This window comes from Equus quagga, chromosome 8 (assembly GCF_021613505.1).
Source record: "Equus quagga isolate Etosha38 chromosome 8, UCLA_HA_Equagga_1.0, whole genome shotgun sequence".
In the NCBI taxonomy this organism is placed as follows: domain Eukaryota; kingdom Metazoa; phylum Chordata; class Mammalia; order Perissodactyla; family Equidae; genus Equus; species Equus quagga.
This window is the reverse complement of record NC_060274.1, coordinates 44,108,242-44,131,134: the sequence shown is the minus strand read 5'-3', so window position 1 is coordinate 44,131,134 and position 22,893 is coordinate 44,108,242. Positions and strand designations below refer to the sequence as shown.

The window sequence follows — 22,893 nt, the reverse complement described above, 5'->3', positions numbered from 1 at the left end:
GGACCCAGAGGCTGGAGGCCAGGCCTGCCTCATCAGCCCAAAGCATCTACCACAAGACCAGCCTGACAGGAGCAAGAGCTTCTCAGAATGACCCTTGTATATGCAGACCTCCCACATAATGCATATTTGAAATGTTTATTTGAAATTCTTAAAAAAGCAACATTATTGCTATTCATAATCTGTGCTGATGTAGTTTTGAAGTAAAGGGAAAGAAAGGTTCTTACCTGAAAAAGTAAGTTTCAGCCCTTTCATAATGTCCAGGTGTTAGTTTGAGCGGAGGGTAGTCAATGGCCACAGGCCTCACCATGAACATGCCCATGGCCAAGGCCACAAAGAGGACAGGCAGCAGCAGGTGGGAGAGGGTGCCTTTCCAGGCCTGGCGCGCGTGGCGAAGCCGCTTCACCAGGAGGGCAGCCACCTGGACAAGAAGCAGCTGGCAGCCCTGAGTGGACGGGGGCCTGGCAGGAGCGGCATCTGCAGGGACAGGAAGATAGAGCAGAACTGAGTCCACTTGGGGGCAACCGGGGGCTTCCCCAATACTGTCCTGGTTCTGCACAGCCCTTCAGGGACTTATAGACCACGCTATGGCAGCTTTTAGCCCAGGAACACCACTGGTCCCGACTTTCCACACCAAATAAGAACACCCTCAACGCTATATACAACAGGGTGTCTTATGACATTAAAAGGCAGGATCAGAGTTCCACTGTGGATCCCCACTCTACTCTTGCTTCTGAAGGGAGACAGACAGATGTGAAAGGACAAAGAGAAGAGGGCTTGTGTTTATTTTTATTGGTTAAAATAAAGCCTGCTACATTATCGTGAATTTTAAGACAAAAAGAACAGCAAGACATTCTGATGTCCCAAGTGCACTGATGGAGGTTTGGGGGAGGGGCGGGGGCCCCATTAGACGTTCTGGCCAGGGCAGTCCTCCCTCTGCCTCCTCCCTCTCCCAGCGTTCTTCTCTGTTCTTACCCCCAGGCCCCTCCTGAGGAAGCCCCAGCTTACATCGGGTCAGGATTCCGGAGGCACTGTGCCACGTGTCCCTGCTCAGTTCCATCTTCCCTGAGACCCTGCACCCTACATCCCCCTGTCACGTCCAGGGCTCCCCAGATGAAGAGGAGCCTGATGGACGTGTCTCTGGCTCTCACTCAGCCCCCTTAGTCTCTGAGGCTTCAGCAACTCTATCCTCCCTTCCTTACACAGCAAATCTGAAACCGGCCCCCAATGGGCAGAGATTGAAGGTGAAATTGGAAAGCACAGCCTGAGTCCTGCATCACCAATCTCTTGGACATCTTGCCAGACTCCCTCTGAGAGTGATCATCCAGGGACTCCACAAAAATCTCCACAAGCCTGCCCCAGTTCAGGCTTAACCGCTGGGAGGGCACCTTTTATGTCCAGTGTGAGGGTGAGAAGTCACGAGCAAAAAGAGGCAGATCCCCGGCTGCAGCCCTAATCCTCATCTAAAGGAAGGACAAGGCTGGAGCAGTCGGTCATGCTCAGGGTTTTCCCCAGTGATTCCTTCTAAAGTATTCCAGAAAATCCAATATAAAATACTTTACAAAAAAAGTGGCCTTATAAAAGACAGATGTGCTAAGTTTGACTGTAATACTTACAAATATCAAATTGAAATACAGTTAATAAAAGAACAGCAAATAAGTTTAAAGTCCCGAAAGAAAACATTTTTAAAGAAACTGTACCATTTTGAAAGATAAACTATTCGTAACAGCATTGAGAACAGAGCTGTAGAGGCATAGCTGGGGATAAAAAAAAGCATTTCTGAAATAACTCCTCCATTTGTCAGATATTCCCTGAATCCCCAGTGTGTGGCAGGTGCTGGGTTATTCAGTTTCCATCCTCAAAAAGGGCACAGCGTAGGGACTGAGATAAAAAGGTAAAGAAATAGCCCAACACATGTAATTAAGCGTAATAATTGATGTGGACAGAGCTTAAAGCTTTGGTACCAAGGAGGAAGTCTTGGGATGGTTAGGGGAAAAGTTAGAAAACAGTCACAGCAACGGGAACATTTAGGCAGAATCCTTTAGACCTGTATTAGGAAAACCCAGTTCAGTCCCCGTCTTGTGTGGGGGAAAACCCAGTTCGTCCCTACTCTGTCTTTCTCTCCTGTGTGTCTCATTTACCTTCAGAAAGAACACTTCCTTTCTGGTACTTCTTGTCATTAACTGTGTGTGGGGGCTTCTCCCCACACGGAGCAGTTCTCCATGGCACCAGCTGGGTGTCCTACAATTCAACTCAATTCTGACACTATCTACCCGGAGATAGTATCAGATTCCACAGGTTAAGTCCTCAGTCCCACAAGATTGCCCCTTCACACACACACTTCAGATGCCAGTCATAAGTTCAGGTTGTCACCTACACTTCTCGCCTTGGTTTCGGTTAATTTGCTAAAGTGGCTCACAGAACTCAGGGAAACATTTACTCACCTTTACCAGCTTACTAAAGGATAGGATAAAGGATACAGATAAACATCCAGCTGGAAGAGACACATAGGGCAAGGAAGGTGGGAAGGGGCAGGGAGCTTCCATGCCCTCTCCAGGTGCCACTCTCCCACCACTTCTGTGTGTTCACCAACCTGGAAGCTCTCTGAATCCCATACTACCAGGATTTTATGGAGGCTTCCTCACATAGGCATGACCAATTATTAACTCTATGTTCAGCCCCTCTCCCCTTCCTGAAAGATGAAGGGTGGAGCTGAAAATCCCAAGCCTCTAGTCATGGCTTGGTCTTTCTGGTGACCAGTCCCCATCCAGGAGCCCATCCAGAGTCACCTCAATAGAACAAAAGATGCTCCCAGTTCTCTCACCACTCAGGAAATTACAGGAGATTTAGGAGCGCTGAGTCAGGAACCAGGGGCAGAGACAGATATATACTTTCTATTATCTCACAAGACCCAATAGGGGTTTGCAGGCAATCAAGAAAATTTGGCTGTTTAAAGACCAGAATATGAGATATTCACAAGCATGACACATTCTGTGAATAACTGCGTGAGGGAGCAGAATGTGTGAGGCAAGCGGCAGGAGACGGAGGTTAAAGGTGTTAGAAACCAATTCATGAAGCCCTTACCAGCCCTTTGAAGGAGTACGGATTACAGGTTTTATAGGACTGAAGACTGCCATGCCCAGTCACGTGTTGAGATGCGTATTATGAACTAAAGTAATCGTTTATTGTACAACACGTAGTGCTCTAAGGGGGTGGGCATTGCATGGTGAAAGTAGTGGTCTATAAACCAGGCTTCAAACCAAATTCACCTGCAGAACTTTTTAAAAATGTGGATTCCCAGATCACACCTTAGACAGAATCAGATGTTCATGGACTCAGAGATAAAAATGTGGATTTTTTTTAAATAACTTCCTAGGAGATTCTGATGCTCAGCTGGGTTAAAGAGTCATAGATTTAATGCACAGCCAATGGTGATTCATATATAACTCTCATACAGCAGTTATTAAATCAGCATAGAGAGAGATTTTAGTGTTAGAAAAGGTATATTATTGAACTAAATTTAATCCTGTCTCATATAAATTTAAATATAAGTATTAATATTAATATATCCCCGTCCTGATGTGATATGATGTGAGGTTATAAGGCTAGGTAACACCAATTCATAACATTATGCATGCAGATCTGTTAGGATAATTACATGAATTATCTAACTCAAGCTAAAATAATCGAGATGCCGGTTGCCCACCCCCTGGATTTCCAAAATAATCATTGAGGTAATTGCTTTCACCAGCCTTTGGCTAAGGGGCTCTTTCTCTGGCAGCATAGAATGCCTCACTCTGTTTAGATTCAAGAGGAATTAAAAGGTCACTGGTAGGCCTGATGGCTTATGCTCCTACCATGCCTAAAGTCATCTTCACCAGAAGTCACACCCTACAAATTAGCCTTTAAGTAGCATCTTTTGATATTCACAACCAGCTACGCACACTTAGCTGCCTGCCAAAACATACACCTTCTCAAATGTGTGCACAATAGGCAATGGCTATAAACACTTGTTTATGTCGTGGAGTTTTTCATTTATGCAGCCAGGTGACACAAAATGGAAAGAAGACAGACTATCTGGGTGTTGGAATCTACCTGTTAAACTTGCCTGGTGATAGAGGAGAAGGGCCATCTCTGTGCCTAATGGCCTTGCAGAGAGGACCATCAGAAGAGTTACTGTGGAGTGGGGAAAGTTCAATCTTTTAATCCACATAGACCTGGATTTGAATCCAGTCTCAGCCACCAACATGCTGTGTGACTTCTGGAAAATTGCCTAACCTTTCTGTAAGTCATTTTCCTCAATTATAAAATAGAGACATATTTCCCCTCTAGCTAATGAGGATTACTATTAGCACACATTAAACTATCGGAACAGGTACAGTGTTGACCTCCAGTCATCGTAAATGCTCATCAGACAGGCTCAACGAGTCTGTGGGGAAAGGTCTTTCTTATATGATGATAGACAAATTTTCCCCACCTTTCTGTATACATTAATTGGATATAAATGGGAAAAATAAAGGGCTAAGATGGTTTATGGTCAGGAATCCACCACCAATCAAATATTCGTGGCTAAACTCATAAAAGTATTCACATCAATAATTTAACAGACAAAATTAAAATGCTGGATCAAATTGCTATAAATTGTCTTATTTGACTTATGAGTGCAATTATATTCAAGGACTCTAGTTACATCCATAATTATGCACTCCCATTTACCCTGACTATCAAATTGCTTACGGAAAATGTCCAAATATTTTTGGTCAGGTCCCTTCAGTTGTTCAAAAATTAACACCTAGTGAGGAATAACCTTAAATGTCAAGGACTCAGCATGCACCCCAGAATATGATTTCCACATTGCCACTTCATCCCAATGTTCTTGAAGTTCTTAAAATAAAGCATTACAAATGTAATGCCTTCAAGTCAACCTTTTAAAAAATGAATTTTCCAAAGAAAAATGGCAAGCAGCATACATGAATATGCAATTCATAAAAAACTGCAAAATAGTCAATATGTGATTACTGTAAAACAAGGCAACAATGAGATTTTCAGCTCTCCAATATGGTAAAGATTAAAAATTATGTTAATATCTCCTATTACTGAGTGTTTAAAGAAATGGACCTTCTTATGTAGTGCTGGTGGGAGAATAAATCTATACAGTCTTTCTGTAGGAAACAAGTAGAGACAGTCTTTGATCAGTTTAATTCCAAACCAACAGTTGTATTATTAAAAATAAATAGAAATTTATCAAATTTATCAAATAAGTGGTTTGTCACATTTTATAGAAAATAGTAGGGTTTGGCCCCATGGTGTAGTGACTAAGTTGGTGCTCTGCCTCAGTGGACTGGGTTTTGCAGGTTCGCATCCTGGGCGTGGACCTACACACCATTCACCAAGCCATGCTGTGGCGGCATCGCAAATAGAAGAAGTAGAAGGACTTACAACTAGCATATACAACTATGTCCTGGGGCTTTGGAGAGGAAAAAAAAAGAGGAAGATTGACAACAGATGTTAGCTCAGGACCAATCTTCCTCGCCAAAAAATCAAAAAAGAAGAAAATAGTAGCAAGAACCTGGAAACAATTTATGCCTGACACGTGGGGATTAATTGAACAATTTATAATAGAACCATACAGCAGACTGTACTGAAGCAATCTACTTCAGGTTAGAGTACAGATAAACACTCATTGATGTGGAGAATATTTATTATGTGTTGTAAGTAAATAAAGCAATTTAAGATAGAATTATATCACTTTTTGAAAAAAATGTCTATACACAAACATAGAGTATGGCTCAATAAAGTGGGTGGGAGAGGAAATATGACCCAAAATATTAACAGTATTTGTTAGCCAAAAAAAGGAAGGAGGATTAAAACATTAAGTATGTAACTATAGGAAAATACTCACAATATACTAGATGAAAAAAGTGTGTTACAAAATAACATATAGAATAAATATAATTTACAAAAAATGCTAAAATTAAACTAGAAAAATTAATATTTTGGTGTATATACTTTTAGCTAAAAGTGTCTTTTATCACATAATCTCTTCACTCTACATAATACTTGACAAAGTGAATTTTTTTAATTCAAAAAGTTAAGCTACTACATGCGTTTTTCAACCTACTTAAAGATTTATATTTATTTGTATGGCAAGAACATGGTTACTTTAATTTTCTCTATAATTTTCTGGGTTTTTCCAGCAATGAATAAGTATCTTGTAATCAATAACTATTTCATAAAGATAGAATACTCATTCAGGAAATTAAACATGATTTTATGAAATGGAAACAGTATCATTCTCTGTTCCCTGAGTTACAGAATTTTAGAGTTGAAGTGGATCTTAAAAATAATGGAATTCACACTTTTCACATATTTATCAATAAGCTCCGTTCAGGAGAGGTGGTGAAATAAGTTAAATTTGGAGGAAGAAAATACAGTGAGTATTTACTATGTACAAACACAGTCTTCTCTCTGTATCTTCAGGAGTTGGTTCCAGGACCCCCATAGATACCAAGATCTGAGGATGCTCATGTCCCTTATATAAAATGGCATAGTATTTGCATATGACCTATGCACACACTACCGTACACTTTACATCATCTCTAGGTTACTTATAATACCTAACACAATGTAAATGCTGTGTAAATCGTTATATTGTATTGTTTAGGGAATAATGGCAAGAAAAAAGTGTGCATGTTCAGGACAGACACAAACATCGTAGGCCTTTGGATCCGCGGGTTGGTTGAATGTGTGGATGCCGAACCCGTGGATATGGAGGGCTGATTGTACCATGCTAGGTCCTTAGGTTGTCTCTTTGAATAAAGTTCTCAAGGTTCTCAGTCTTGTAATGGGGTCAACCATGTAAATAAAACATGACAACTAAACCTGACCAACACAGCATAATGTATGCAATGGTGGGTCAGAAGCTTCTCCAAGGAGGCTGCCACTGCTAGGAACTGAAAAAGTAAAAAGGTGTTCTCTGACAGGTGGAGAGGGTGACCAGTGTGGGGAGGGCGTTCCAGCAAGAGAGGGAATAGTGTGCAGACGTGGATTCTGTGACAGAAATAGGGTAAGTTGGTTAGTGAAAGGGTATTAGAGATATTTTCTCTTGCACCCCAGTCATGATCTGGGATTTCAAAATCATTAATAGACATGAAAAAGCATAATCATTTCATCTATTCTCATAAACTCAGTGAAACAGAAGCAGATAGGCTCCGTGGGAAACCCTAATGACGCCCTAACGGTTCCTTGGAATGTGTGTTTGATTAAACGGGTGGACCCCTTCAGAAAGGCATTAACGTGGTAAATGCCTCACAGGGAAGACCACAGTCCAGCACCAGGACTCGGGAACTCCAGCCTGCCTTACCATGAATACACCGAACATTCTGGAGAGGTGATTACTCCATTTATAAAACAAGAAGCTTAGCCGGGCTGTCCTAGTAAAAACAATAGTTGCATGATATTTATACAAATCATGACTAAATTGCCTTACTCATAGCATTTGTGTTTCCCTAAGAAGAAAACCAACAAAATCAAATATCCTCCTATCAAGAAAGGAAGAAAAAGGGAGGGGGAAAGGGAGAGAGGAAAAGAAAGACAAAACAGAAAAGAGAACAGAAAGAAAAACAAAAGGAAATGACAGTACTTGTGCACGCGGATGCTTACTAACATGATAAACCCAAAATACAGTTATTTCTCAAATATGACACATGGTGATACAAACACATACAAATTTTAAAACCACGCCAGGTTACTGTAACCTTGGTTAAATATTTTTTCAAGAGGCAAAAATCAATATTAATTATGCTTAATTCTTTTAAAAAGCTAACAAGTCAAGCCTCTATTTATCTAAATTGTTTTACTGACAATAATTTCACAACTATGTTTAATCCAAATTCACAGTGCTTTTATCTGTTCATTGCTTATAACAACGATATTGCTTTTTTTATACATCATTTTTCTTAAAAAAAGAAAAAAAAAAAGACAGTTAAGTAAAAGAGTAATTCTTTACCTGTCATGCCCTGGAAGTTTCCAGTCACTGTACGGGTAATGTATCATTGATTTAGATCTTTAGAAAACACTGTGATTGGAATAGGCAAACCTTAAAAGCATCCAATCAGGATTTCACTTTGGCACAGGTCCTGCCTTTTGCCTAGTCACATTTTTTGAATAATTTAAAGGTTGCTGAAACTCCTTTGATTAAACCTGGCTTGAAAAGACAAGGACTTGATGTTCAAGGAAGCAGGGGTACAGCCCCCAGCTTTGCCATTAACTACCTATACTACCTGGGCAGGTCACTTAAACTCAGAGTTTGGGTTTTCTCTTAAATGCACCAAAGACAGGTCCTCCTGAAGCCTCTAAACAGCCCCACACTTGGGTTTTCAAACCCAAGCTCCCTCTGCAGTTCTAATGGAGGGTTAGGGAAATGGAGTTAGGGATGCATTCCACTACACCCCAATCATGATTTCAGCCGAGGCCCTGTCCTCTGGTTCTGTTCTGATCCCATTTGGGAGGCACATGTTCAGCTGGGGGTGGGGGGAGGGTGTTTGGGCTCTGCTGTCAGGCAGACCTATGTTTAAAGACTGGGTCACACAGTTCCTTTAGGAGAATTTAGTGATGACATACAAGTAGGAGTCCTTAAGGTGTCATCTGCAACACAGTGAGGGTCTATAAATATGGCTAAACAGAAGAAAACCCTCCTTATTACCAAATCTTCTCTTGGAACGCAGCCTGTGTTCACCTCCCTCACTGTTCTATCATCTTCTGTGTCTGTCTTCTTCACATGCAGTGAGGTCCTTGCAACCACAAGGGTGGAGCTCAATTCATTTTGCTGTCCTTGGATTTAAGCACACTCTCCAGTACAGAGAACATGCTCAATGAAGTCTGATGAGTGAGTGAATGGATGGATATTGACCAAATATTGTATTTGGCATCCTTATCAATTACTCACCTCACTGTGTGGAGGCTTCCTTCCCCCCTAGGCCCATTCTCCCCTACTCAGAAAACTTAACATCACCTATGCATTTCTTCTAGTGTCTTCCCACTCAGCTTTGGCCATCATGTCTAGTGGGCCTCACTCAACAGAAGTCTTCAGGCCACTGAGAGTGGCTCCAATTCAACTTGATTTTTTTTTTTTTTTGGTTGAGGAAGATTTGCCCTGAGCTAACATCCGCTACCAATCTTCCTCTTTTTGTATGTGAGCTGCCACCAGAGCATGGCCACTGACAGTGAGTGGTGTAGGTCTGCACCCAGGAACAGAACCCAGGCTGCCGAAGCAGAGCACGTTGAACTTAACAATTAGGCCATCAGGGTTGGCTCAATCTGATGTTCAATCAGAATGCAAACAAGAAAGTTAAAGTAGGTGACAAAGCAAAGTTATGAAGAAGAACATGAAATTTGGGGGTTGGGAGGAAGAGGAAATTGAGATAGCCAGTTCAGAATGCCCTACTCTCCTCTCCTTAGGTCTGGCAAGGAAGTGAGTGTGTAGGACTGATGGAAGAAGCTCTCGAAGGCACATTTGTCTGTAGCTTCCTGAAGATAGATATGTTAATAAAGTTTTCCCAGAGCTACTCCTGTCTGAATTATCCAAGTTGTTCCACCATTACCTTCGAGGCAATGATGACACTTAAGATGGATGAAGCACATTCTTTGTCAAATATTTCACATGAAGATGAGATTCCAATTCAGGAAATGAGGATGAGAACTATTCATCACCCCCCTTAGGAGCTTTCTTTGGCAGCTCTGACCGGCATGGCTGCAAGAATCACGGCTTCACACACTTCCCCGACCTCCAACAGCCCCTAACGGAAGCTGTTGCTTTCTGGCACCTGCCACAAGCATTTATCCTGCCCAAGTCTATTTAAACTTCATTTTTATTTTGGCAGACTGTTTTCTGCAAAGCACCCTGCCGTTAGCTCTCTGCTGATTTTAGCTAACGTGGAAAGCAAACCTTTTTTGGCATGTATAATTGGCAGCAGTCACGTCTCCTCCCTACCTTGCTCTCAGGGAAGGCAGTTTTTGAGGCTCAAGGAAATGTGGACAAAGAAGAAAAGATAGCCCTCTGGGTTTAACACCGTGGTTAATCCCAGGAGACACACACCGAATCTGGAACAGCTCTTTGAAGAGGCAGAGTATTATGGCCTCCCCACGTAGGATGGGCTGTACAAACAGGAGTGCCTTCGAAAGCAAACAAGAGGCTGCAGACCCTTCATATTAATCACTGCTGAAATTGCTTTCCATCATCACAAGAAGCAGCAATTAGGAATGAAATACAGAGTATTAAATTGTGGGAGAAAAAAGAATTTTCAGTAATGTGGTACTGTCAAACCATGGAGTTGAGAATTCCAATGCAATCTCAGATCTCATGGGGGATGGGGGGAGTTAAGGCATCTTAAAAAAAAAGGGGGATAGCAAAACTTTATAAAGAGAAAACAGCTATATTCCCCAGATTCATTCCACATTAAACGAATTCGTGACCTTTCACATGAGCTTTGAGCTTGAAGTGACCAGAATACAGTGTTTTTCATAAATAGTAACCACAGACCACCCATACCAAAGGAAACTGGTGTGCTTCTTTAAAAAATGTAAATATCTAAGTCTTTGGAATCAAAATTTGTGGAAGGTGGGCCTAAGAATCTGCCATTTTAATAAACACACAGGTGATCTTTTTTTTTTTTTATAATAGCCATTCTAAGAAGTATAAGGTAATATCCCACTGTGGTTTTAATTTGCATTTTCCTGATGATTAGTGATATTGAGTATCTTTTCATACATCTGTCAGCTATTTATATGTCTTCTTTGGAAAAATGTCTATCCAGTTCCTCTGACCATTTTTTAATCAGGTTTGTTGGGTTTTTTTTTTTTTTGCTATTGATTTATAGGGTTCCTTATATATTTTGGATATTAACCTCTTATCAGATACATGCTTTGTAAATATTGTCTCCCATTCCATAGATTGCCTTTTCATTCTATTGTTTCCTTTGCTGTGCAGAAGGTTTTTGCAAGGATGTGGAGAAACTGGAAACCTTGTACAGTGTTGGTGGGAATATAAACTGGTACAGCCCCTGTGGAAAACAGTATGAAATTTCCTCAAAAATTAAAAATAGAACTACCATATGATCTATCAGTCCCATTTCTGGCTAAATATCCAAAAGACGTAAAATCAGGATCTTGAAAAGATATCTGAACTCCCATGTTCATTGCAGCATTATTCACAATAACCAAGATGTGGAAACAACCTAAATTTCCATTGATTGATGAATGGATAAAGAAAATGCGGTATATACGCACCATGGAATATTATTCAGTGATTAAAAAGAAGGCAATCTTGCCATTTGTAACAACATGGATGAAGCTGGAGCACATTACACAAAGTGAAATAAGCCAGTCACATAAGGACAAATACTACTTGAGTCTATGTATATGAAGAATCTAAAATAGTCAAACTCATAGGAGCAGACGGTGGAATGGTGGTTGGCAGGGGCTGGGGGAGGAGGATAGAGGAGATGTTCAATGGGTATAATGTTTCAGTTAAGCAAGATGATTAAATTCTGAGATCTGCTGTATAACATTGTGCTTATAGTCAAAAGTACTGTACTAGGCACTTAAAAAATTTGTGAAGAGGGTAGAGCTCATGTTTTCTTACCACAGGAAAAAAGGAGAGGGCACGAGGAAATTTCTGGGTTTAATAAATATGCTAATTGCCTAGTTTGTAGTGATGCTTTCGCAGGTGTGTGCCAAGGTCCAAACTCGTCAAATATATGTTATATATATACGCAGTTTTTTGTATACGTTAAATATATGCAGTTTTTTTAATATATGTTAAACCTCAATAAAGCTGTTTTAAAAAAGCACTCAGGTGATGTTTAAACTTTCTTTTAAAAGGTCTCTTCTCTTAAAACTACACTATGAGCATAGCAGCGGGGGTCATGGTACATCAGACTGATGGCATTCTGAGGCTGTTCATTTGATAGGTGGGACAGGGCATGTGACCTGCTCCTCCAAAGACCAGGTGTGCACAATGACATACAGAAACCAGAAGCCCTGGGAGTGAAGCCAGGAGAGGCCAAACCATCACCACCTGCCTTCACATGCAGGCCTTCAGGTCCATGTTCTCATTCATCTGGTCAATTAGTCAAGCAAGAAACATGTGTTCAATGTCTCCTATGAAATAGTGTTACATTAAGTGCTAGGAATACAGCAACGAATGAAACATCTCCAGGTCTTGCCTTCTGGGGCTTCACTCTTTTAGTGAGCACAGGTGTTAAGCAAGTACAATTAACTATTAAATACAACCTGACCAGGTGCTGTGAAGGCTAAGAGGACACAAAGAGCACTCATAAGGAGGGAGCTCCCCTGGCCTGGGCAGTTGGGGAAGACTTCCTTGAAAAAGGGACAATTAAACCACGCACTGAAGAATGAATAGGAATTAGCTCAGAGAAGCAAGAAGTGGGAGAGGTCCGTGGGGCAGGGAGAAGGGCTGTTGTGGAGGTTCTGGGGGCAAGATGGAGCCTGATCTGTTCAAGAAACTGAAAGGAACGCAGCTGGGCTGCAGCACATAGAGCTGGGGGGCAGGGCCAGATCAGGTACTCAGGGGTCCACAGGCAGAATTTGGGTACTTTTCTGTAAAAATCCAGTAAAGGATTTTAAGAGAGGATGGTGATCAAAGACTTATTGTTTAAAAGAAGACTCTGGCTACAGTGTGGAGAATAAATTGATAGAACTTAGGGATGACCGTATATGGAGGGTGAGGGGAGAAGGTGTCACGAAGAACTCTGACATTCTTGCTTGTAAGCTAGGTACAGAGTGACGACCTTCTCTGAGACCAGGAACAATGAAAGAGAGATGAGTTTATGGGTGAAAATCATGAGCTGGACTTGAACATGTTGAAGTTAAGGCACTTGGGAGGTATTAGAATGGAGTTGTTAAGTAGGCAGTCACAACCAAGAGAAGCGATCTGCGCTGACTCAAGACACGTGGGCATTAAGCAGCACAGAGATGAAGAAGCCTCTGTCAGGGACCAAACAGCCTATGAGAGGAGCACACAGTAAGGAGAGAAGAGGGCCTGAGGCTGGCTGAGATCAGTGGAACTCTACCATTTAAAGGTTAGGCTATAGAAAGTAAACTGGTAAGAGGCTGAGAAAAACAGAAAGACAGTGGGAATAATCTATGCGATAGGGAGAAACTGAAAATACAGAGAAAAGAATTCTTGCTTAGAAGCTGGGAAGGGATTCATCATGGGCAGAGGAACTGGTCTCACCTGAGAAGAGGGACTGTTCTCTCGGTTAACAGAAAGAAGGAAAGGGGAGTGCAGATGGGAGGGTGGGGTAGGTTTGGGGTGGGAGGTAGATGTTGGCTTTCTCCATGATGCAGGAAGGGGGCTCCTCTGATGAGAGTAAGAGAAGGAGGGGCCAGGGCTCTGAGGAGGGGCGCACATTTGAAACTGACTTGATAGTGACTAGGAGAGTGTTAGCTCAGGAGACAGGGTGAGACTTCTGGGCGGTGTGCAGAGCTTGTTACTGAGAATCTACTACACAGCCTGTGAACATTAGATGATTCAAATGCTGAATCCACTGGAAGAAATGAAAAGCATGCAAATAAATGACAAGAAATCAGCCTAGTCAAACCTACGAAAGAGGCAGGTATTAAGTGTTGCAGGAATACGGAGGAGAGGATGAATTACTGCTCAGGAGAGCTGAGAGAGGTTTCCAGCAGAGGCAATGGTTGCCTGACACTGGAAGGGTGCTGTGCAGTGGGCCAGTGCCCATGTGGGGCCAGCGTTTATGCTAGTCCGAGTAGCAGGGTATAAGTACAGAGTGCCACAGCTAAGCTGCTAGGGGCTCAGGAATCTACTAGCCAAACCTCTCACGTTGTGTGTGTGAGCACAGCAAGGAAATGACTTGCTCAGTTGTGTTAATCAGTCTGCTAGGCATGCCATTACAAAGTACCACAGACCAGGCAGATTAAACAATAGAAACTTATTATCTCACAGGTTTGAAGGCTAGAAGTCCAAGACTAAGGGGCCAGCAGAGGTGGTTTCCTCCGAGGCCTCTCTCCTTGACTTGCAGATATCCACCTTCTCCCTATGTCCTCACGTGGTCTTCTCTCTGTGGGCATACATCCCTGGTGTTGCTTTTTATATCCAAATCTCCTCTTCTTATAAGGACACCAGTCAGATTGGGTTAGGGCCCACTCATATGACCTCATTTAACCCTAATCATCTTTTTAAAGACCCTCTCTCCAAATACAGTCACATGCTGAGGTACTGGGGGTTACAACTTCAAGATACAAATTTGGGGGGGGGGTGGAACAATTCAGTCCATAACACTAATGCACTGCTAGAAAGCAGTAGGAAGAGAGAACCGAAATAAAATTTGTGATTCTAAGTAGAATTGTCCTTCTACTATTACACCAAAGTAGTGGATTTCAAGGTGCGGTGCTTAGACCAGCAGCATCAACTGGGAGCTTGTTAGAAAAGCAAGTTCTTGGGCTCCATCCTGGAACTACTGGATCAGAACATTTGGGGCTGGAGCTCAGTAATCTGTGTCTTAACAGATTCTCCGGGTGATTATTCTAATGTAAGATCACTAAATTTTTCAGAAAGTCAACTAATTAATCCAGTTATCTGTGTAGATTTCAAATATTATAATAAACACTGCTTTATTGGGCCTTGGAAAAGCCTTTGCAGGGAAAGAAAGGATCCAAACAGACTGCAATGGCAGGCACTGTGCCTGGATAGGAGTCTCATATTGGACCTACTGAAGGTTTGAGCAAATCAGATAACTTCTCTAAACCTCAGTTTCTCCATCCAAATAACAGAGATAGAAAAGACTGTTTCCAAACTGGCCATGAGGATTGAGTGAGAGAATGCACAGACAGTGCCTATTATAGTATCCAATACACTCCAGGCAGCTAATAAATAGTTTCCTGCTCCATGAAGAAGTGACTTCCACACCTTGCATCACAGGTGCAGGACGAATGTGCCATTCCAGGCGTTAGTCTTCATAACTCACTTCTATGGAGCTACTAAGGCTCTCATGATTAAAAAATATATATTTTATTTTTCCTTCATCAATCTCTCAGAGAGGCAAGAAGTAAGTTATTTGAGAGCTGCTCTCTTGGAAGACTGTTTCTGAAGACATATGGCCCGCACAGAGAGCAGGGCTGCCCACAGGCACGTGCAGCCTGGGAGCAGGAATCAATAACAAAAAAGTAATTTTTGAGGGCATCGATAGGAGAAGAAAGGTTTTTGTAAATGGTTATTTTATAAATTACATTTCCTTAGTGTGGATCACACACACACACAAAAAGTGACTAAAGCACTTTACCTGGAAGACATTAATACACACTCTCTCCAAAGTCCTGATCCAGCACTTTGATAGTTATATCTACTAAGTACTATAAATTTCACTTAGGTTGAGGCCTCATGGTGAGCTTTATGGGAGGATTTTGCAGAATATAACAAAATTGGTAAATGTAGGCAATCTCATACCAAATTTGTTTTAATGCATCCTGGAATCACTTCTGTTTTAGTAATGAAATGCTTAAATAGATTTTTAAATGATGTATTTTCCATTTCCATAATTTTTAATTTCGATGATAAATAAAACTACATTTTTACATCATATTTTACAATGGTAATGGAAAACACTATAATTTTTCTTTCCTCGGGGTTCTATCTTAAACTTAAAATACCACTCTTCTGCACATAACATTAGCTTTTTTTGCACATGCTTTATTCCTAATATATTTACATGAGTTTTTATAATGGTTCCCAAATTTGGAACATGAAATTACCATTTTTCAAAACAGATGTATAACCATAATGAAGAGGATATATCTAGGCAATACATTTTCAAGGTAAATTATCCTAAATTTTCAATGATGACAAAATGTTTATGAGAACAAAACAATTATATTTTCTTTAAATTTGCTCTTATTTAAGAAAGTCATTAACTAATGTATCTTAAAAGAAATGAATGCTCAGAAATAAAACTTTAGGCAAATGCTAATAATGAGAAGAGACTATAATGCATATGTCCGGTTAAAATAAAACTTTTATATAAACAGTAAAACATAGAGAGAAATTATGACATATACAGTGGAAAATGACTACATGGAAATTATACCAGCAATAATATAGATGGATCTCAGAGACAAAATATATAGAGAGAAAAAACAGCCTCTTGTACTACTGCATGACTCCATTTATATCAAGTTTAACAACAGGCAAAATTATTCTAAAGTGATATTACCTTTCAGGGAGAGGGTCTGACTTGGATAGGATATAAGGGGGTCTGCTGAGGTGCTAGAAATGTTTTTTTCTCTATCTGGGTGGTGGTTACACAGGTGTGTGCCACGTAAAAATTCATCTTTGTACAATTAAGAAATATGCCATTTGTAATAAAATGTGGGCAGTTACGTTAATAAAAGTAAATTCACGACACTATTCTTAAAAATATGTATAATTCATAGGCAACGGTGAGCAACAACTGTGTTACAAAACAGGAAATTCAAATGGCTAATAAACATGAAGAGGGGCTCCAACTCATTAGTGACATGGACATCCAATTTAGCGTGTTATAATACTGTCTTGGGTAGGTAGAAGTCTAAAACGCCCCCCAATGACTCACGCTCTTTTACAATCTCCTCTGCTTGAGTATGAGTGAGACCTTGGTCATGATGGCTGTCACTCTTACATCATATGGCAGAGGTAAAGAGATTTTACAGATCTAATTAAGGTCTCTAATTGGTTGCCTTTAAATTAATCAAAATAGAGATTCTCCTGCTCCCTTTGAAGAAGACACATGCCGTGTTGTGAGATGGGCACAAGACAAAGACTTGAGGGTGACCTGTAGCACATCCACCTGATATCCAGCCAAAAAATGTGGACCTCAGTCCTATCACCATGAGGAACTGAATTCTGCCAGTAAGCTGAAGGAGCATGGAAGAGAGCCCTGATAAGGGTTCTAGTTAAGAATGCAGTACAGATGCCACCATTATTTCAGCCTTGTGAGATCCTGAGCAGAGAACCTGGTTATGCTGTACCCAGACTTCTGACCTACCGAAACTCTGAGATAATAAATGGCATCATTTTAATCCGCTAAATTGATAGTAGTCTGTTAACAGCAATGGAAAACTAATATAAATGTTTGTAACTGGAAATGGAGAGACGCTGTAACAAATACTTAAAAATGTAGGAATGGTTTGAAATCAGGGAGTGGACAAAAGATGGAAGAATTTTGAGAAGCACAGTAGAGAAAGCCTAAATTTCCTTGGACACACTGTTAGAAATCTGCAATTTAAAGAGGCCGCCCATGAGAGCTCAGAAGGAAGTGAGGAACATGCGAGTGGAAACTGGAGAAAGGATATCCTTGTTGTAGTGGTGGAAAATTTAGCAAAATTATCTCCTCCAGTTATGTGGAAAGATTTTGTAAGTAAATAAAGTTGGATATTTAGCTAAGAAGATTTCCAAACAAAGAATTAAAGGTGCTGCCTTGTTTCTTCGTGATGCTTATAGTCAAATGAGAAAAGAGGAAGATAAATTGAGGGACGAAATGTTAAATAAACAACAGGAATGGGTCATTCTGAAAATTCTCAGTGTTTCCAGGTTTTTTAAGAAGGTGCTAGACGTCAGAAAAAGCTATTGATAATAGAACAGAGAGAAAAGCCTGAGTATGTCACTGTAAACCTTTTTTCAAAACCTCAAAAGATCAAAAGGTCAGAGTATTCAGTCTCAAAAATAGCCCTTTACAAATATTAAGGGGACAATATGACATCAGCGAGTGGCAGATTAGGAAGCTCCAGGCCCTGGTTCCCCTACAGAAAAACAAATAAACTACAGACTGACTATGGGCTACTTCCAGGCTACAGGAGCCTGGAAGCCAGTCAAAGATCTGCAGCAACCAAAGAAACTCCTAGTTTTAAAAAAACCCACACTCAAAAGGGTAGGACATTCCATGGCATTTTTAGTCACCCCTGCCCCACTCCTTCCCCACAGCAGTACTGTCATGAAGAAATGACCCAATTCCTAGACCTCTTCTTTGAGGAGGAAAGAGCAGGGTGGAAATTTTTGCAAAATCCTGGCTAGGCTGTGGGTTGCCTGAGGACTGGTATCTGTTTCACCTGACTTGGAACTCAAATGGGACCAGTGGTATAGTCTGGATCTCAGGCTGGAAGGCAGTGATGGATGCCACAGAACACTGCAGCAGGACCTTAGGGTGCCTGGAGGCAAGAGGCTATGGGTAGGGGACGACATTAGAACAACTAAGATCCCAAGAAGAAGCAGGGTGAGACTCTTTGGGAAATTAAGGCATTTAAAAGAAGCTAGGAGAACTAAAAAGAAAACACACACACACAGGCCCAGACAGGACATGATATCCCCGGAAAAAAATTGAGCAGGTCTTTAGCCTTTACTCTGGGCGGATCTCAAGGCTCAGGGGGCCACTAATTAGCAAAAGTCTTCCACATATTAGGCTGCAAAGACAGGGAAAAGAAGCTATTTTACAAAAGCCCAAGTTTCAACAAATAATCCCAACAAGAAAAACGAGGAAAACATGGCCCATTCAAAAGATCACAATAGGGGCCAGCCTGGTGGTGCAGCGGTTAAGTTCGCACATTCCACTTCAGTGGCCCGGGGTTCGCCGGTTCAGATCCCGGGTGCAGACATGGCAAGACTTGGCAAGCCATGCTGTGGCAGGCGTCCCACTTATAAAAGTAGAGGAAGATGGGCACAGGTGTTAGCTCAGGGCCAATCTTCCTCAGCAAAAAGAGAAGTATTGGCAGCAGTTAGTTCAGAGCTAATCTTCCTCAAAGAACAAAAAAATCACAATAATCTCCAGAAACAGTCTGTGAAGAAACACACATTGGACTTACTAAATAAAAATTTTAACACAAATATTTTAAACATGCTCAAAGAGCTAAAGGAAAACATAAAAAATTAAAGTAAATCAGAAAACAATATAGGAACTAAATAAGAACAGCAACAAAGAGATGGAAATTATATTTGTTAAAAAGAACCAAACTGAAATTCTGGACCTGAAAAATACAATCATTGAATTGAAAATCAGTAGAGAAGTTCACTAGCACACTTGAACAGGCAGAAGAATCAATCTCCTTAAAGACAGTCACTTGAAGTTTTGGGGAACAAAATGAAAAAAGAATGAAGAAAAGTGAGCAGAGCCCCTAAGGGGCTTATGAGACACCATCAAGAGAACTAATATCCATGTTATGGGAGTCTCAGAAGGAGAAGAGAGACAGAAAAGATGAGGGACAGATTATTTGAAGAAATATGACAGCAAACTCCAAATTTGAAGAAAGGAATGGATATACAATTACAAGAAGCTCAATGAACTTCATTTCTTGAATATGACACCAAGAGCACAGGCAAAAAAAGAACAAAATAGGTAAGTTGAAGTTCATCAAAAAAAAAAAAAAAGATCTGTGCATCTAAAAACATCACCAACAGGAAAAAAAGATAAACCAAGGAATGGGAGACAATATTTCCATATCATACATCTGATAAGAGATTGACATCCAGAAGAACTCTTACAATTCAACAACAAAAAAACAAATGGGCAAAGGCGGTTGGTAGGGGTTGGGGGAAAGGAAGGATAAATAGGCAGAGGTCAGAGGCTTTTTAGAGCAATGAAATTACTCTGTTTGATACGATAATGATGGATACATGCCATTATACATTTATCCAAACCCATAGAATATACAACACTAAGAGTGAACCCTAATGTAAATTATGGACTCTGGGTGATAATGATGTGTCAGTATAGGTTCGTCAATTATAACAAATGTACCCCTCTGGTTCTGGATGTTGATAGTGGGAAAGGCTGTGCACGTGGGGAGACAGTGAGCATATCGGAAGTTTGTATTTTCTAAGTTTTGCTGTGAACGTAAAAATGCTCTAAAAAAATTAGTCTATTTTAAAACTGAGAAAAAGACTTGAAAAGTCATGTCTCCAAAAAAGGTATAAAAAATGTACAAATGGACATTAAACCCATAAAAAGATGCTCAACATCACCAATTATCAGGGAAATGCAAACCAAAACCACAATGAGATACCGCTTAACATACATTAAAATGGCTACTATAATAGAAACAAAAACAGTAAGTGTTGGAAAGGATATGGAGAAATTGGAACCCTTGTGCATTGCTAGTGGGAATATAAAATACTGCAGTCACTTTAAAAAATGGTATAGTGATGACTCAAAAAATTAAACATACCATATGATCCAGCAATTCCATTTTTTAAATATGTACACAAAAGAAATGAAAGCAGGAACTCAGATAGATATTTGTACACTCATGTTCACATCAGCATCAATCACAATAGTCAAAAGATGGAAGAAACCCAAGCATCCATCCACAACTGAATGGATAAACAAAATGCAGTGTATACATATAAAAGAATATTATTTACTCTTAAAACAAGAATGGAATTCTGATGCTTGCTACAACATGGTTGAAACTTGAAGTCATTATGTTAATTGAAACAAGCTAGTCACAAAAGACAAATATTGTATGATTTCTCTTATATAAGGTACCTAGAATAGTCAAATTCACAGAGACATAAAGTAGAATGGTGGTTGCCAGGGGTTGGCAGGAAGAGAGTGGGGAATTAGTGTTTGTATACAGAGTTTCAGTTGAGAAAGATGAGAAAGTTCTACAGGTGGATGGTGTTGACGGTTGCAAACAGTATGAATGTACTTAATGCCATAGAAGTACACCCTTAAATATGGTAAAATTTATATGATGTATATTTACCACAATAAATGTATATACATAAAAACACACATGCATATGTATAAACAGATTCTATAATTAATTAATTTCCCCTTTGGTATTCTCTTCCACTATTAAACTACCTAGATTATATATATATAAATATATATATATTTTAAGGATGTGTCTCAGAGATCTACTCAACCAAACCAGAGGATTTCTAGGAAGCTTCGTGCTGTGGTTCCCTTCACCATCTCTGTAGAAGCTGAAACTAGAGAAGGGATTATCTCAAAAAGATCTGGCTTTTGTCTTGGAAGAATACTACTGAAATCCAAGGAAGACCCACAAAGTTCTTGAGAAAATCGTTTCATCAGACACAATGTCAGCACGGACTAAAAGGGTTGGAAAGAACACAAAAAGAAAAGAAGCCCATAAAAGATATGAAACAAGCCTTCCATCAGGAGGATACAAAAATTATGATGATTTATGCATGTAAGATTTATGATTTATGATGTAAGAGAGCCCCAAAATACATAAAACAAAACCTGACAGAACTAAAGGGAGAAATAGACAATTTAACAATAATAGTTAGAATCAATTCTCAAATATCGTTAATGGATAAAATAATTTACCAGAATATCAACAAGGAAACAGGAGACTTGAACAACAGTATAAACAAACTAGACGTATCAAACTTCTATAGGAAAACCACCCATCACAACAGATGGACATTCTTTCAAGGGTCCAAGGAGGTTCCTCCAAGATAGACCACATTATAGGCCATAACACAGGCCTTAATAAATTGACAAGCAAGTCATACAAAGTTTTTTCTATGATCACAATAGAATGATATTGGACCTTTATAACAGAAAAGAAATTGGGAAACTCACAAATATATGGAAATTTTAAAACAAAATCTTAAATAACCAATGGACCATAGAAGAAATTCAAAGGAAAGTTAGCAAATACTTTGAGATAAATAAAAGTGAAAATACAACAAACCAAAACTTGGGACACATTAAAGCAGTGTTTAGAGGAAAATTTATAGCTCTAAACACTCATATTACAAAAGAAGAAATCTCAAATCAATCATGTAAACTTCCAACTTAAGACACCAGGAAAAACAGGAAACCAAATCTAAAGCAAGCAGAAGGAGTGAAATAATAAAAACAAGAGCTAAAATTAATGAAATGGAAAAGAGAAAAGATAGAGAAAATCAACAAAACTAAAAGCTGGTTCCAAGAAAACATTAATAAAATTGGCAACACATTAGCTAGATTAGCCAAGAAAAAGAGAGAAGATGCAAATTGTTAGAATCAGAAATAAAAGAGGGGGTGTTACTACTGACCTCATATAAATAAAAAGGATTATAAATGAATGTCACAAACAACCGTATGCTACTAAATTAAACAACTCACATGAAGTGGACAAATTCCTAGAAAGAGGCAAAACACAGAAATTTATTCAAGAAGAAATAGACAATCTGAATAGACCTATAACAAGTAAAGAAATTGAATTATTAATTTAAAAAATTACCCACAAAGAAAATTCAGGTCCACATGGCTTCACTGGTGAATTCTACCAAACCTTTAAAGAACCAAGACAAATTCTTCACAAACACTTTCAGAAATAGAAGAGGAAATACATCCCAATCATAACAGTAACACCAAAGACATCACAGGAAAACCAGAGACCAATACTTGTTACAAATATAGACTCACAAATTCCAAATAAAATCCAGCAATATATACAAAGAATGATCCACCATGACCAAGTGGGATTTATCCCTGTTGGTAAATAAAAGCAGTTTAACATCCCAAAATCAATTACTGTAATATATCACATCAATAAATAAAAGACAAAGAAAACATATTTTCAGTCAATGCAGAAAAAGCATTTGGCAAAATTCAACACCCTTTCACGATAAAAACACTCATCAAACTGGGAATCTATAGCAACTTCCTCAATTTCATAAAAGGCAGCTACCAAAAAAAAAAAAAAAAGGCTAACATCACAGGTCTTGAAAATCTATTAAAAAAAACCTCTAACAACTCCAGAAATAAAATTTGCCCAACTTTAAAAATGGGCAAAGGATCTGAATAGATATCTCACCAAATAAGATACATAAATGGCCATTAAGCTCATGAAAAGATGCTCAACGTGATTATC

At 39.7% G+C, this 22,893-nt stretch overlaps 1 protein-coding gene across 1 annotated transcript in view; it reads right to left on the bottom strand.

Moving 5' to 3' along the window:
* The window catches only part of ABCA13 (ATP binding cassette subfamily A member 13), a 407,666-nt gene that overhangs the window by 167,473 nt on the left and 217,300 nt on the right, over positions 1-22,893 (bottom strand). The window contains exon 43 of the mRNA XM_046670200.1: positions 225-474. Coding sequence (XP_046526156.1) covers positions 225-474 — 250 coding nt within the window. The remainder of the gene's footprint in view (positions 1-224; positions 475-22,893) is intronic.